This window comes from Chrysoperla carnea, chromosome 3 (assembly GCF_905475395.1).
Source record: "Chrysoperla carnea chromosome 3, inChrCarn1.1, whole genome shotgun sequence".
NCBI lineage: Eukaryota > Metazoa > Arthropoda > Insecta > Neuroptera > Chrysopidae > Chrysoperla > Chrysoperla carnea.
The window spans coordinates 12,162,669-12,180,840 of NC_058339.1; the positions used below are offsets into that span (position 1 = coordinate 12,162,669).

The 18,172-nt window shown below is 28.9% G+C and overlaps 2 protein-coding genes across 2 annotated transcripts; both read right to left on the reverse strand.

The window, feature by feature from the left end:
* Positions 1-7,512: 7,512 nt before the first annotated feature.
* On the reverse strand, positions 7,513-12,691 carry LOC123295064 (facilitated trehalose transporter Tret1-2 homolog). The gene is made up of 2 exons (XM_044876276.1): positions 12,494-12,691; positions 7,513-9,142 (listed from the first exon to the last, which is right to left on the reverse strand). The coding sequence occupies exons 1-2, from the start codon at positions 12,615-12,617 to the stop codon at positions 7,788-7,790; spliced, it is 1,479 nt and encodes a 492-aa protein (XP_044732211.1). The 5' UTR covers positions 12,618-12,691; the 3' UTR covers positions 7,513-7,787.
* A 1,912-nt stretch (positions 12,692-14,603) lies between these two features.
* On the reverse strand, positions 14,604-17,495 carry LOC123295857 (solute carrier family 2, facilitated glucose transporter member 8-like). Its single transcript, XM_044877319.1, has 3 exons — positions 17,392-17,495; positions 16,232-16,700; positions 14,604-14,619 (listed from the first exon to the last, which is right to left on the reverse strand). Exons 1-3 carry the CDS (start codon positions 17,489-17,491, stop codon positions 14,604-14,606), a joined length of 585 nt encoding a protein of 194 aa, XP_044733254.1. The 5' UTR covers positions 17,492-17,495.
* Positions 17,496-18,172: the final 677 nt, after the last annotated feature.

Below are 18,172 nucleotides of genomic sequence, written 5' to 3' on the forward strand. Positions count from 1 at the left end.
TTTAATTTTTCTCAATAAGCAATGATAAATTTTAAATAATAATAATCGTTTATTTTCACATTTTAGAGGCGTAGATAAAGTTTTGTACGATACACATGTGATAGCGCATTATTAACGTACTTCTACGATTGTCCAACTCGTGCTACGCACTTGGTGTGCAAGTTTCTCAGTCGTACGTTAATAATACTGTTCTCCCACAAGTATCGCAAATAACTATGCTATATTATTTTAATATATACATATAAAATGCTTTGTCCTGAATGACTGACTGACTGACTGACGAATCAACGCACAGTCTATATCGTTGATCGTAGAGACCTGAAACTTGTACGTATGTTCTCTGTATGACGTAGGTATCCAATAAGAAATAAGATAAGAAATTCTATCTCTAAGAGGGTGAAAAACGGAGAAAAAGTTTGTATGGAACAACGTGATTTGACGGAAGGCGTGTTTCATATTTTGTCGAAACTCAACAAAACTAACGGTGTTAAAAAGGGATAAAAAGTTATTTTGGGGGTGATTTGCATCGATACTCTTTATGTGCTTTTGATTTAAATTACATTTTATTTTAGGGAGATCTTTTAGGGTCCAGCAGTTACCCTCCGGCTTCGCTGGACGGTTTCAGAAACTACTGAATCTATTTTAATGAAACTTAAAAATAATTTAGATCATAAATAAGAATAACACATAGGCTAGAATTTATAAAGAAAGCAAAATAATTTTGCTTCATAATAAAAAGCAACATTTCGAGTGTTATGCTTGGAGGGCATAACTGAGATCATCCAGCGAAGCGAGCGGGTCTATGTCTTTGTTTTTTCATTGTCAAAACCGCGAAAACGGGCCACTTTTTAGGTGGGTGCGTAATTAAAATTACGCAAGAAAGAAGAATAAAGAAAAATATTTAAAAAAAAAGAATAACTTACTTATGAAAGTTAGAATAGATTTTTTTTAAAAATATAATAATTAAAAAAATAATAATTTATGCTTACTTATAAATGTACAAACACATTCTATCCAGTATTTATGATTTGAATTTGAATTCACGTTTCCACTTTCTATATTACTCGTATTATTATTATTATGTCCATGATGGTTATTACTGATACCACTGATAATATGTGTAATTTTAAAGATTTTCGTCATCATCAACTTTGACTTGGATATGATGTTTCAAACGTTTGTTATATTATTACCACAGACTAACTTATTTGTTGTAACGTTGTTTTATTTACTTGTTAAAATATTGTACCAATAATTATAATCTAGTTGGATTAGAAAAATTTGATAAAAAAAAAACTGGTTAATGTTATACTTTGTATACGCACATGAGTGTAATAAAAGTTAATTATGCTTATATTCGTTTATATAGGCTGTGGATATTACATCAATGTATATAAAATTGCATATATTGAGATTGTTTTTAATGCAACTGCATTGAATAATTATGATTTTTTATGATATTCAAGGGTATTTATTTATTAAATCATTGATTGAAAACAAACTGAGATTATTGACTTCTTTTTAGTAGATTTCCTTGAAAATTTATGTTGAAATTGTTATTCAATAATGACGTCGTATATTAAGTAGGTAATTAGTGGATGGCATTTCAAGGAAATTTTTATAATCTTATTTGATACATAGAAATTAATTTTAATTTAAAGCAAATTCCTACATCATACAGGAATTCTTGTTTTGAGCAAACAACGATTTCGGAGTAATTTTGGAGGCAGTAATGTCACTTATGACAAGTTTTTTTATACTACCTGATAAAACATTTTATTTCCGCAGAAAAAAACGGGGATTTTCCACAATTTTTTTTTATTTACTCCAAAACTATGCATTTAAAAAAAATAGGTCAAATGAAGATTGAATAACATGAAATTTCCTACCGATTTGTATGTTTTAAATATTCCCAATCTTTTGCATCTTCGGAAAAATCGATATCTAAATAAAATTACCCAGGGCAGGTAGAATAAGAATACCTATAACATATTCAAATTTACAAATCGATAAAGTAAAGAGTATAGTCATTCTTATCTGGAAAACCGCTTTCCTTTATAAATTTTTTTTCCACCAATGAATATTAAAAAGGATTCTTAAAAAACTTATAAAGTTTCACGCAATCAAAGATTGATTTCACGCCGATCAAAAATGTGTATAGAACAGTCTTAAGTATGGTCGTACTTATACAAAATATTTCCTAAAATGCTCAGTTTTTAAGGAAAATTAAAAAAAATCGACAAAAAACACGGAAAATTGTAGATTTTTCAGAAAATATGAAAGATAAGAAGGTTTTGTACGAGCTTTTATTAGATACTATTCATTGAAATTATATTTTGAAACATTCCTATGCACAGAAAAAATAATTTCAAAATTATTATGTACAAAGCTTTATTCAAGCTTTATATAGCAAAGTTCAGGCATATTAGAGATATTGACATGATCAATATGCCTTCCATTGTTTCTACGGAATCTTAAATAGGGAAATTCAATAAATTTTAAAATTACAATTTTTTCAGGAAGACATGTCATCAAACTTGGTAATTTTAACGGAATTAATTACGCCTGTATAGTAATAAAAATACGTACAATAATGCATATAATAATAACAATTTTATTTGACCAGAAATGATGTACAAATTATCCAGCAGTAAATTTTTGCAGGCGGTTTCAAATTCCTTTGGTTAGATTCAAGCTTTATATGGGATGATAACTCATTAAAATATTTTGAGCCATGGACAATATTCGAATACATTTAAGTTGTGCTTTGGTACTCTTAACATGATAACGAGCATGTTTTATATAATACGTGTGATTAGAGTTATTTTGATTTACCGTATATCAATTTGTAACTGTATGTAATATATAATTGAAACATGTATTTATTACATCATTAATACTGTAGAAAATGAAGCATTTGACCAAGGAATAGACTCCTCGTCACTTGATTTTTATGGGAGCTGGTTCAAAATGTTCGTCGTTCGATTTACCCCCATAGGAGGTATAGAAGTACTCTATTTCTGGACACCGCTTTCTCTTTATTTAACATTAAATAAAAAACTATTGGATTTCATATTTTGGACAATTCTAAACATTTTTAAGCCCTGATGTTTTTTATCTAACCTCACCGTTTTCGAGATATAAGAATTTGAAAACCAAAAATGTGAATTTTCGCCAACAACTTGTTTTTGACGAAAATAAAGATTATTTTGTCGTTCCTGTCAAAAATTTTATTTGAAAGCGCTAGAGAAGTTGCACGTTTTTTAATTTTAATTTTTTTTTCAAAAGTTTTCTAAAATTTACCAATTATTATTTTTTAATTGATTTTTGATGAAAATGGTTTTTCTAAACTAGAAATTCAAACGCCAGTGACGTCAACACATCGCACGGAGAAATGATAAAATAACATGCAGAATGATAAAAAAAATAAAGTACGGATTTTTTTCCGAAAATTCGTTATTGACGAAAATTAAGCTAATTTTGTGGTTCTAGTCAAAAATTTGATGTGAAAACTATATGACCTTTTGCCTTTTTCCCCACCGTTTTCGATATATCCTTGTATATCATACATGACTTTTTCGAGTACAGTCAGACAAACATTTTCCACCAGCTCCCATTAAGATCAACTGATGAGGAGTCAATTTCTTGGTTAAACTATTTTTCGGATTTATTTCCTCAATTAAAACAATTGTTTTCAATAAGACAATTTCAAGGAGTTGCATTAAAAATTTCTATCCAACACAGCCTACTTTAAAAAAAGGATACAACAAAAAAAACTTACTGTGAATTGAATATTGATAATAACACTTAGAGCTGCATCCAGGAACGAAGGCAAACAACACACAACAATGGATATCAAATGAGTTAAAATTATATTGGATAATGAATAAGTTGTATTCATTTTGCGATGTTATATATATATATGTTACCAGATTTTGTACAGGTAAGAATCATTAGTTTATAGGTAATAAATGTAGGAAAATTGTGTATTATTTTCTTAATATATTTGTTTTAATCGCGCTTTATATTATCAAGAGTCAAAAGCGGGCTTATAGCTAAAAATTGAATTTTCCGACCACCATTTTGAATTTTCATATTGTTCAAGTATATACATATTTGGATCCGGCAATAACGGAAACCTAGAAAGCATTATTTTTGTGATATATTAAATTTGTTGATTTTTTTTTTTTGCCTAAAAACTGAATTTTCCAGCCACCATTTTGGTTTTTAATCTAATAAAGTTGAGATTAGGATTCAGTGACTTCAGAAACCTCCAAAATTACAAAATTACTTGATATATTTATTTAATCGAGTAGCTTAAAATTGGGTTTTCCAGCCACCGTTTCGAATGTTCATATTTTTATGGCCAAGTTGGTATTCACTTTCCGCGAAAACCCCCAGGACAACATGTTTTTCTCCATATATTTATTTAAACTGTGTTTTATATTATCGAAATTCGAAGTACAGATTTCGACTAAAAACAGAAGTATTCGGCCATCATTTTGAATTTTCACATTTTTTATGATGAGATACGAATTCAGCGACCCCTACAGATCCCACAATGGTATTTTCATCCTCAATTATTTTTTTAATACGTTTCGGGAACTTGGGGTAACAAAAGCAGAATTACCGAAAACAGAGTCGGGAAAGGCCACAATCTAATTTAAGGCGCTTTTTCTAAATGCGGAAAACTAGATTTTTGCATGAACCTTCTATTTGTAACTCCCAATAAACGATCCGAATATTGCTACAAAAGTTATTCGGGATAATATATTTCGAATATTTCGTCAACGGTCACTGTTATCGAAAAAATAGTGGTTATCTTTGTATGTAATTTCGTGAGACTAACGGTTTTTAAGAAAAAAAATGAAATAAGCATTACAAAAAGATTGGACGATCAAAAATTCAAACTACTTCATACTTTAAATTTTTGAAGTAAGTATTTGACCCCGAGTAACTTTTGTACCGCAAATAGAAGGAAGGTTCATGCAAAAAACCAGCTTTCTGGGAATTTTTCCGAAGTTTGATTTATATTTAAAAAAAATCGTTTCTTGTTTGATGATCAATGAATGCATTTTTAATTGGACATAAATGATTTAATTTTTTATTAATTGTATTAGAGGTTATTATCCTGAATTTTTTAAATAAATTTAATTATACCTACTTAAAAATACTTGAAATGAAATAATAATTTTTATAAAATAATATAATTATTATACAATTATTTATATATTTACCAGAGGCGAGCTAAAGTTTATTCTGGCATTTTAATATTTGTTTATGGATGTTACCAGTTTTGGGTTTTACCCTTTGGAAGCGTATGGGTAAAGATTTTGTGAGATTTTATAAATGTGTATGCAAATTTATGTTTTTTTTCACGTTTTTATTAAAAAAATTTTGTTTGTATGTTTTTGTTGATTTTTAAAAGAAATATTTACGACTAGCTACGCCCGGCTACGTTTCGCTGAAGCTTTGTCCGATATTAATAATAAGGGCTGAACCTAAAAGTCTAGATAAATTATAGAATTACCGATGAAACGTTTATGTTAATATTGTTATTTGCATTTCTGTGATTTTTCTGTCCGTTGGGATTTTATTTTTCCGCTGTCCACAGAGACTTTTTTAAGAGAAATTATATGACCTAGAATCCTCGATACGGCACTACTTACATTCAATTTCTGCCAAATCTATTCATATTTTACAAGTTGAAGCAGTTATCGTCAACCGATTGAGCTGAAATTTGACAATGCATGGTTAGGTAAGTGGCGTCGATTTTCCCATTGCTTCCACCACAGCTACTTGTAAAAGCTTGAGCCACTCAATATCAAGAGTGAATCAAAAAATAAGTAGGTACGCGGAGTAGATGTGGCGCTTCGATTCTTTCTTGATATTTTAAACTGAACGCCTCATGCTTTTACAAATAGTCGTGTATGAATGACAACAAGCAATGCTCTAAAGGCACCTTCAACTGACAAAAATTTGTGGCCTTTGTTAAAAATCAGTACTGGATTATTTTGTAAAAAATGATACGATTTAAATTGCAGTACGATATTGCCAAAATCTTCCTTTATTAAGGCGTTGTAACGTTTTTTATTTTCTAATAAATTAAAATACAAAAAATTTAACAAAAAAAACTTAAAATTATACACAATAAAAATTAAAAAGTTATAACGTAAAGCTTCCAAAAAACGGCTAATAAAGAAAAATGTTATAAAGCGCTCATTTTTTTATAAAACCTGGTAAGGTAGGTGTCAAATATCATTCTTAAACTATGATTTAGTTGCGCAAATTTTTCTATTTAATAATAATTCTAGTTAATAATCTATTGTTAATAAACAATAAATTATTAACTAAAAGAAACAATCGATGTTGACTTATAAAATTAATAAATAGGCAACTTATATTACATATAGGTGAGTGTTGTCAAATAATTGAAAAATTATTCTACATGTTTAACATAAACGCAAAACAAGTTGCCTATTTATTAATTTTATCAATCAATTATTACATGGATCGTTTCATTTAATGAACAATTAATTGTTTATTACATAAGAAACACATTCCACCAGGTTTTTACAAATGAATAAACAATTAGGAGTTTATAATTAGTCGCTTTTTATCACATCTTATTGTACTAAAATAAACGATTAAGTGTGTACTTTTGCGTCAGCTTAAGATTTGTTAAAATTCAAAAAAATTTACAATAAAACAAATGAATGTGAGATCATTATCATGAGTGACTTGGGTCATTATTTCTTCATCAAAATTCAGAATTTTCCTTAATAAATACCATAAAACAAATTTCATTTAATAATAAGCTCATTTTAATTATTGATTATATAAATATTATGGAAAGTACCAAGATTAAATTAATATACAAGCTAAGTCATTTTAATCTATTGTGGCTAATCGTTCTCTAGTTAACAAATCAAAAAAATAACAAAAATTGTAGAGTTTGATGAGAAACATCATGTTCTGACATTAAATTGAACCTACTTTCTCGGGTTGCTTTAGTAGCCATTTTAGATTCTAAACGGCAAGAGATAGATAGATACACATTAAATTAGAAAGTTGATCCTCATATTAAACTAATAATTTTTGGCTTTAAAAAACGTTTGCTTTTGTTTGAAAATGCGTCTTAAAAATATGTCATTATTACATTTAATCGAAAGAAAATACGCTTAAAGTTTATCAATAATTGAAGGTCAAAGTTATGGACAGTGGACACAGGCGAATGTCGTCTATGGCCCTTGCCAACTTTTGGCTAAAGTATTTTTCCATAATTAGTGTGTTTTCTTTCGATTAAATGCAATAATGACATATTTTAAAGTCGCATTTTCTCCGATAGCTAACGATTTTCGAAAAAATGGTTAGGTGAAAATGTTTTTTTATGATCGTCAACTTTTTAATTTAAAGTGCTATTCTATCTCTTATCGTTTAAGATCTGAATTAGTTATTAAAGAAACCCGAAGAACTAGGTGCAATCTGATGTCAGAACATGATGCCTTCTACCAAACTTTGCAACTTTTGTTTAACTTATTTTTTGATTGGTTAACTACAAAACGAGCTATTAGCTATAAGAGATTAAAATGACCCACCCTGTATATATTGATAGCCTCAACGATAGCCCAACGTGACTAATAACAATTTTTGTCACATAAAAGCATCAAGATTATCCAGATACCAATAACCAACCACTACTTTCCAACCAGTTAAAAACAATAAAACATTTTGTCATCTATTACAAATCCTAAATATTTTCCCCAATTATTCCGTGAACTCCGAAATTAAACTGTATCATCATTTTTATCAGTTGAATTATTGACAGTTTTATTCATTTCCGCTTGAATTTCACTAAACGATTTACCTTTAGTTTCTGGCAACCAAAATATACTAAACAATGTTCCTAGAATACAAACAAGTCCAAAATACCAGAAAATGTATTCCCGACCAAAATTATCTTGTATAAATTCATAAGCTTGTATTGTTATAAAACCAAGTATTGAACCAAGCACCGATAATAACGAACTAGCCGTTGCACGATATTTAGTTTCAAATAATTCGCTAGCGAAAATGTATGGTAACGCAATTAATCCACCCGCTGATAAAATATATATTGTTAATGTTATTATCAAAAATAAATAATATTCCCGTACAATTTCAACAGTATACAATTTTTCGCAAAAGAAATATACTCCTGTTAGAATAGCACATATTCCCGTTAATATTGTGGAAGTAATAAATAACGGTCGACGTCCACATTTATCAATAAAGAATGCATTGCTTAAAGTTGCTATAGCAAATGAAGCTATCAATAAAATCGACCCGGCATACGAAGATATTGGAATTTTCGAATCTACATAGATTGCCGAAATATAACCTAATAATACAAGTGGTCCGGACATTTGTTGGCATACCATTGTTACACTGATAATAATCAAAGCTCTCTGATTTACTTTCGATTTAAAAATTTGAAAAAACGATGTATCTTTAATTTGGTTCTCATTTTCCCAACCTTTCTGTAATTGTAATAATTCATTTGAAACGTTATCACTTCGACGCAATATTTTTAATGATTTTTCAACCTGTTTTTCTTTATTTTTCATTATATAAAAATATGGTGATTCCGGAATAAAAAAAGTACCTATTCCTTGAATTATCACTAAAATAAGTGTTATTAAACTATTCGTTTGTATGGTCATTAAAGGGAATAAAATAAATTGCCCAACTGTTCCAACTGGTAATGTTAATGATCCAATTGTAGCTACAATACCACGTATTTTTGGCGATGAAATCTCAGAAAGATATACTGGTAATGTGGAAAAAACTATACCAACGGAAATTCCACAAATAAATCGTGCTGCGTAAAGCATATAGATATTTTGTACGAAAAAAATTAATAAACATGAAATAATATTTGGTATAGTTGTTAAAAGTAATCCATTTTTACGTCCAATATTATTTGCTAAAAACGATCCTAAAAATGGACTTGGTACAGCACCCAATTGTAGCATACTGTTGATCCATGCTGATTCGGAACTGGACACGACATGAATTGGTGATAATGTCTCGTCTTTTAATTGCACTAAAGCTGGACCGAACCATGTTAATTGTAATCCACTTATTGTCATTGATAATGAAGCTGAAAAAAAGAAAACAGTTGAATAACATGAGATACAAGTGAAACTTACAAAATTAAAAAAATCCCGGACAAATTTTTCGGGAACGGAACCTTAAACTTGTCTTTAAACATATCTAATAACACTCTCCATTAAATTACCTTTTTTCTTAAAGCCTTTTAAAAACTAAGCCGATTTTGAAGATCATCGCCAAAGTTTTGGTTTTTTCGGGTACGGAACGCTTAACTTGCAATTGAAACATGGCTAAGAACACTCTCCATGAAATGACTTTTCATTCGAAACAAAAAAATCAGAGTCGGTTTATCCGTTTAGGCGCTACGATGCCACGTACAGACAGACAGATACACACACATAGCGGTCTAACTTATAACACCCTTTTTTTTAGTTCGGGGGTTAAATATAGGGAAATGGCATTTGAATAAATTAACTTTAATTGTCAACATTTTTTTTTTTTTACAATGAAAATGAAAATTTCAAAAAATTTTTCTGAATAAACAAGTGTCTAACTTGTTGAAAAATAAACTTTAAGATAAATTCCCAAACGATAATTTATTAGCTAATCATTAGGTAAGACTATCTTTAATATTTTGAAAATCACTTCATCATCTTAAAATAAAGCTACTCTGTTTAAAATGAACAATATAAAATATATAACTTTAGAGCCTAAATGGCCGAGCGGTCTAAGGCCTTATCACATTGTCGTCGCTTGGATAAGAACGAAGCAACCGAATCCATCCACATCAAATTGCAATTGTACACATGTATGAAGTTGAAATAAATAAAGATTAACAAATAATGATGTGAGTGTCCTCTGTAATAGGCGAATATGTCAGGGAAACGGAGGTTAAACCACATTATTATTATTATTATATAACTTTTTGTTGTTACCTTGGCCTTGGCGGATATTGTGTACTATTAAATGAATAAAATAAATAATTAGCCATAAATAATAGGCATTTTTTATTAGTGCTAAATAATGTACTTTTGTATAATATTTAACATATGAATTAGTCATATACAACCTCTATATCGTAAAGGTTATGTTTATGGCCTAGAAAATCAATATTAAGGTTTCATCAAATGATCAAATGTTGAAATTTTGAAATACGTTTTTTGGACGCGTTCTTTTATGTAAATAAGATGATCTGGATCGCATTCGTCGATAAAATAATCCCAAATGGATTTTATTTTATAACAAGTGAAATTTACAAAAATTAAAAAACCCTCGACAAATTTATTGGGTACGGAACCCTAAACTAGAACTTGAAACATATCTATGAATACTCTCCATTAAATTATCATTTTCCTTAAAGCATGCTCCAAATTGAACCGATTTTGAACGTCATAGCCAATTTTTTAGTTTTCTAGGGTATAGAACCCTAAACGCACACTTGACTAAGCTAAGAACACTCCCCATAAATTTCCTTTCAAACGAAACCAAAAAAAAGCCAAAATCGGCTCATCCGTTTAGACGCTACGACACCACAGACAGACACACACACACACATAGCGATCAAACTTACAAAAACCCCTTTTTTTAGTTCAAGGGTTAAAAAAAGGGATAATTTTGTATAAAAAGACACGAGAACTAAGCTTAAGTAAACTTCTTTTCAGTTTCGAAATATTTTGTTGAATGTATTTAGTATTTTTCTATCCATTCGAATTTTTTGCATATTAACGGATAGGTGATGTTTGGAAAAACTTATAATATTAAGAGTTTGCGATACAGAAATCTAGATATGGATGTTATAAAATTCACATTAAATTTATATAATTATTTTAATAATTCCAATAAAAAAAAGTACCTAATATCACCTTTGCAATAAAAATATCAGCAACTTGCTATTATTTCATCACCAACATTTTTTGTGTGGTACCTATTCAATTAGTGAGTAAACAAGTGGCTAGGCAATATTAAGCTAAGATGATTTATTCAAGTGTTATCTAGCTATATTCTACAGGGTGTCCCGTAACTACCACACGCTTTTGTTGCATCAGATAGAAAATAAAATTCTAAGATGAAAAGTCCTCTTCCATTTTTTGATCCTATGCACGGATAGTTAGCTATTAATGAAAATAGGCAGCCAATCAGAAGCATTATAACTAAATATTAAAACCACTCGACTCTGACTGACACTGACTAATTAATGATTTTTGATAGATTAAAAAAAGATTATTAAATAATAATAATGATTAATATGCAATTATGTTGTTATGCAAATTGCGAGCGATTTTTTTCATTTTTCTTTATTAGCCGATCTTTTTCTGTACTATGATTAAATGATTAAAATAAATTAGATATTTGTTAAATTTAAAAAAATTTCAAATTATTTTTGAAATATTTTCTACAAACTTGGAATTTTAGTGAATTAATTATACTCTATCCAACAACTAAGTTTGTAAAGCTTAGAAATATTTATGATATCAACAAAATATGTGTAAATAAAATCATCTAATTAGTTTCCGTTTCCGGGCATTTCCGTTTGCCCGTCTGTCTGCCCGCCCGTCAAGACGATAACTCAAAAACGAAAAGAAATATCAAGCTGAAAGTTATAGCGCGCTCAGGACGTAAAAAGTGAGTTTGAGTTCGTAAATGAGCAACATAGGTCAATTGGGTTTTGGGTCCGTAGGACAAATTATGTACACCACTGTAAACCCCCATTTTGGGGGTTAATTGGGGAGATTTTTACAAATTACAAAAATAAATAAAAGTTCTAGTTGATTTAATTGAGCACATTTTATATCCAATTTCTACCTTCCAAATTGAGCGAGATTTGCCAATTTTAAAATGGTGCATTTTTGCTCATTCAATCAAAAAAAAAGGATCCATCATGTAAACCGTTAGAAATAGAACAAAATTTACAATGTAAAAATTTTCTTTATAAAAAAATTAAATACTCTTATTAGAAACATTTTTTCGTAAACATCATCGTTTACCCACGATGTAAACGTTCGTGTCTATTTTCTCAAAAGCTATAAAAGATAGGGATTTGTAAGTAACTTCAACTAGTAGTATTATAAAGATTTTCGTAAAATGAAGAAAATTTCTAGAAAATGCTTTCGGAAATTTTCAGAATTTTCAAAACCAAAACAAATGGCGCCCGAAAGGCTGCCATATTCTCACCATATTCTCACTCAATTGTTTGTTTTCACTTACTGTCTTTGAATTAAGACATGTAAGAGAAAGTGTGAACTATATCTTGCAAATTGAATCAAAAAAATAATCTGTAATTTTACATGAAAATTCAGTATTAATTTATAAAAATTGAAATAAAATAATTTATATAATAAATACATATTTAATTACAAATTATAGCCTTAAATAACCTTCACACAAACACAAAGATATTTACCTATAATTCCAACAACGTATTGTATCCAATATACATCCGCCGTGTTTTGTTGAATTTCATTTTGTTTTGATCTTTTTTTCCTACTAATTGAGAACAAATCACTAAATTTTAATTTATTAACCATATTTGGTTTTTTTTATATTCAGTATTAGTTTTACGTTTTCTATTTAAAATATCAACAATAAGAAGTACACAATAACTCTGATGGCACACATTTGATTTATGTTCAATAGTTTCAATCCACAATACATACCATGTGAATAATAAACGAAAAACATCTCTTATTATACAGTTTTAAATAACAAAACATAATACCGCCACATAACATCCGTGTACGAATTAAAATTCTGTATGGAGATTATGTGGCAGGTTAACAGCAAAATTAAATTTTTTGGATTCTGACGACGTCATAAAGTTGAAAAATTAGATTTCTTTGATAACACAGGCAAATTTGATTCGATCTTATTGGAATTTTTGTCAAACACACTAATTTTGAGGCATTCTTTTCAGCTGTGATGTCAATTTTCGCTAGGTCAATTTTCGCTATCACTTAGGTGCTTGATTCCGGAACTAGGATTCCACATTCTTGAAACTTAGAAGAGTTAAGGTAATTTTGATCACAAATTTGAGTAGGATTTAGTAGGATTACTTACTTGGTTTATCAAATTTGGATAAAATTGGATGTGATAGAGCAAAATTAAATTTTTTGGATTCTGCTGACGTCAAATATTGATCAAATATTTGTGAGCTGGACAACTGAAAATATTAAATATTTTATTTTGGGTTGTTGAATAAAAAATTAAAATCAATGTTTGTATTTTATTTCAGTGCTTTATCATAAATAAATTTGAACTTCGCCAAGAAAACATTTTTAAAAGCTTTGTTTAATTAAATATAAGTTAATTAAAATGAATAAAATATAGAAAAGAATGCATAGATTACAAACGTTATTTAAGCACAGTGTGCTATGTTCGTCACGCAGTAAATACTTCAATTTGTCGTCAAAATTAAGTTAGCTCTAATAGGTTTCAAAAATGTGGAGTCCTGGCCCCCAAATTAGGCGCATAAGTGATAGCTAGCGAAAAATTAGTGAGTTTCAAAAAATTCCAATCAGATCGGATCAAATTTGCCTGTGTTATCAGAAAAATCGAATTTTCCTATCCTATGCCACGCCATAGTTACGATCCTGCAATATCCTTCCGGGTTACCCACCGGCATCCTGCACTTTTACGTTCATTAGCATGTTAAAAACGTAATCCTGCAAAAATTTTCCATGCGAAAATTAATCATGCTCAATGATGGATTTTGCCGGGCATATTTCGTTTCTCTTTTGAAAAGTTTTTTAAAACTGTATATGTAACTTTCAAATTACTAAAAAAAAAAGAATAAAAACAGTTTTGTTATGAAACTGGTTTTCCACTAATCGGACAGTTTAATTTAGTGGAATACCGGCATTATATTTTACTAAACAAAAATGCTTGTTTAACACCTCAATTGTTTTTAACATAAACGATTATTTAAGGAACAAATTGTAAATAGCTTATTATTATATAATACAAATAATTATATTTAAAAATATAGAATTATTTTTTAAAAAATATCTATATAATTGCCCATAAGAATTTCAAAATGGATAGCACTCGGTTAAAACTAATGCCACGTTTATTTTTAAGAAAATTACAATAAGTAGGTACTATTGTGATTTTACAAAAAGTTATGTGGTTATAATTATTTATTAACTTTATACACGAATTATATTTTTACCGAACTGTCATACTTCACATCACTTCCAAGAGTTTTTTTTTTCAAAGGTATTATATAATTTTTCCTCAGTGTATCTTTTTTAAACTGGTCAAACAAGTATTTTCAATTGTTTGCTAAAACACTGAGTCAGCCACTTTTGAAATAACAAATAATACAATTATACAATATAAAATATCTAACATGGCTTTACTCCCACGGTTTTAGATTTGTTGGTAAAAGACCTCGCACAAATTATACGTAATCTGCATTTCGGTCAAAGCTTTTCAAATTTTGGGGAATGATAGTTTAAGTCATTCTGAATAAAAGTTTCCATGGTCACAAGTCATGAAAATGACATGATTTCAAGTTATAATTGTAATATTCTTAAAAAAAAACAAGAATTAAAAAACAATACCCTTACATTAAAAAACACACGTATGCATGTAGTTATACATATCTGTATATGTATTTGCCTATACACACATAGGGATATATTATACAAATAAGTACATTTTACAACCTTAATTTAGCTATAAAATGAAATCCTGTCATTTACATGACTTGTGACCATAGGAGCTTTTCTTCATAATGACATAAACTATCATTTGTCAAAATTTAAAAAAGTTTGACCGAAATGCATATTACATCTAATTTGTGCGAAGTCTTTTTAGCATACTTTCAAACAAAAAATTTGGGAATTTATATAAGTCAATATTAGATTAAAAGTGTTCGGGAAAATAGGAAAAAAGTAAATAAAGCTCTACGTTCAATAAGCCCTCATATCTGAAAAATAAAATTTTTCGAGCAATTTAAGTTCGAAATGAGAAAATCCAGTAAACACACAATATGAGTTTTCTTTTCTGAAAAATTTTATAAAACAATACTATTCGTCACATTTTGATGATCACAGCAGCTCCAATTTTGATGATTCTTTTTTATTGTTTCTTTTTATATTTTTAAAATCAGAAACATTTCAGAGGGGGGAAATTATCTGGAGAGGGAAATGGCAATGCCATGACTCATACAGTTCAAAAATATTGTAGACAATATAAAATCAACATTTATTAATGCAACAATTAATCTTAAAAACAATTACCTTATTTTTAATTATATTTGTATAAACTTTCTTACAATCCGCTCTAAAATTAGATTAATAATTCTTTTCGTATTTCTAGAAAACTTTTGCCTTTAGTTTCAGGCAATAAATAATAAGCAAAAAATGTATATAAAATACAACACACTGCAAAAAATAAATATACATATTGAAGACCAAAATTTGTGTAAATAATACCATAAGCTTGTATAACCAAAAACCCACATATTGCAGTTCCCACCGAACCTATTAATCCAGCAGTTGCACGAAAATGAGTCTCAAATAATTCACCAGCAAAAATGATCACCATGGAAAATTGACCAAAAGAAAATACTAAAAAATAGCAAAATAATAACACAAGTAACGTTATAGAATACTTTGAAACTGTTTCAAAACCGTGCATGGATTCAAATACATAATATACTCCTATTAAAGTTGTCAAAATACTTAAAAGAATACCTGAAGTAATAAATAAAAAGCGCCGTCCGAATTTATCTACAAATAGAGTTGATAAAGCTGCCCCTAAAAAAAAACTTATGTTGAGCACTATTGATCCGTAATAGGTTGAAACTGCTGGTATTGATTCATTTAAAATTGTTGGTACATAACCCAAAACCATTAAAGGACCACTGCATATTTGCGCAATGATAGGTACAATAAATATTAATAAACTTTTTCGTAAAATTTTTGTTTGTAAATATTCAAAAAATCGTGTTCTATTTTGTATTTCTAAAACTATACATTCTTTGATTTGAAGCAATTCATTTTCGACATTTATTCGGTGACGTAGTTTTTGTAATGATTCTTTTGCCAATTCCTCTTTCCCTTTCATGATGTAATAATTTGGTGTTTCTGGCAAAAAATATAAAGCAACGCAACACTGAACAAAAGTGATTGCAAACATTATAACACAATTTAATTGTATTGTAATAATCGGCTGCAAAATATAATTTATAATCCAACTGAAACACATAGAAATTACTGTAAATGTTCCTAATATTCCACGTATCCTTGGTGAGGATATTTCCGTAAGGTATGTGGGTAAAGCTACCATTGTAATACCCACACTTAATCCAGCAAAAATGCGTGCCACATATAACATATACACATTTTTTATGAATATTATTAATAAATATGAAAAGCCAGACGGAATAATTGTAAATATTAAAGTATTTTTTCGACCAATTTTATTTGCTAGGTATGATCCAAATAATGCACCGGGTAATGACCCAAGTTGTAACAAACTAAATATCCAAGAAGCTTCAATATTTGTTACAACACCAATTGGTGATAATTCTTCATCTTGTAGTATTGGTAATGCTGGTCCGAACCACGATAATTGTGTTCCACAATTTAACATGGCTAAGGTTGCTAAAAAAATTAATTAAAATTAATACCAGATGATCCAACTTGTATCCTCCCTACCCAGGAACACTTTCGCCATTAGGAATCGTTAATTAAAAATATTAGAGAAATAATATTAAGATTTAATTTTGTTCATTATGTAATTTGTATATCATATCTGTAATAAAGTTGCCTATAAAAAAATAAAGTAAACAAATTATCACCAAATTATCACTCATAAATTATTTCTCTCCTGTTTTACGGAATTCCGTACGGGTAAAGCTTAGTTTATTTAAAAAAAGCATTTAGTAATCTAGAATTTACGACAGATATATATTTTTATATCATGTATATATGTAATATATATCAAGGTATACTAAGTTTGGTCCCAAGTTTGTAACTTAGGCTTAAAAATATTGCTATTACGAGCAAACTTTTGGTATAGGTGTTCATAAAATCACCTAGATAGTCCTTTTCTGGTTGTCCGTACGTCAGTGAGTCCTTAAATGAGCAACATAGGTCGATTTGGTCAGGATCCGTAGGACCCATCTTGTAAGCTGTTGGAGATAGAACAAGAACTTAAAAGTAAAAAATGTTCCTTATGAAGAAATATAAAACTTTTGTGAGAGTGTAATCGACACTGTCTATACAAGGTATTTCAAGAATTTACTCAGTCAATTGTTTGTTTTCACTTGTCATAATAATTTTTTTTACTTACCCACAAATCCAAAAAAATATTGTACCCAGTATAGTTCATGATTTCTATTTTCTTCAATATCTTCATGTATCGAAAATAATCGACTTATTTTATTTTTCATGTTATTCAATGTGCAATATTAATTTACATTGAATAATTATTGTACTCAAATAATTACTGTGGGTAATTTAAACAATAAAATTCTACTTTCACAGATAAACTATTTACATAACAAGTAATTAAGATTTTTAGTGATCATCTAAATCACCGGTATTTTACATACAGGCGCGGAGCTAATAACTGTGAACCAGGGGTACAAAATACACGAGCACAATAAAAACTCGTGTAAGAAATGTTTCACAATCGCTTTACATAACTCCGGCTGATCAGATATACATCAGATGTCAATTTTGAAGCTAGAAAATCGAAAAAAAATATGCACAATTAAATCAGCTAGAACTTTTCTTGAATTTTTTTTTTATTTGATGCATAGTTTATGTGTACTTTAGTAAAAACTGATAAAAAACCTCAACTACCTCTCAAAAAAGGAGATTAGGCCCATCTCAGAAAGGATCCATTTTTTGATACGAAGTTTTTTCAACCTAATAAACAACTGCGGAATGTGTTTACATGGTATTTCAACAATTACCTCAGTCAATTGTTTGTTTTCTTTTGTTTTATTTAATTTTCTTGTGCTAGCGTGCAAAAAATTGTCTCAATAATTTTAAAATGGAGGCAATTGTTTTGCATAAATGTATTAAAAGTTGCCAATATAATCATGAGTAAGACAACCGGTATACAT

Excerpts from the sequence above, each read along its gene's own strand:
- LOC123295857 (XM_044877319.1), bottom strand. The coding sequence starts at position 17,491 with ATGAAAAATAAAATAAGTCGATTATTTTCGATACATGAAGATATTGAA. Across the intron at positions 16,701-17,391 it reads ATATTTTTTTGGATTTGTGG|CAACCTTAGCCATGTTAAAT; the intron begins GTAAGTAAAAAA and ends TAATTTTTTTAG.
- LOC123295064 (XM_044876276.1), bottom strand. The coding sequence starts at position 12,617 with ATGGTTAATAAATTAAAATTTAGTGATTTGTTCTCAATTAGTAGGAAA. Across the intron at positions 9,143-12,493 it reads ATACGTTGTTGGAATTATAG|CTTCATTATCAATGACAATA; the intron begins GTAAATATCTTT and ends TCTTTTTTTCAG.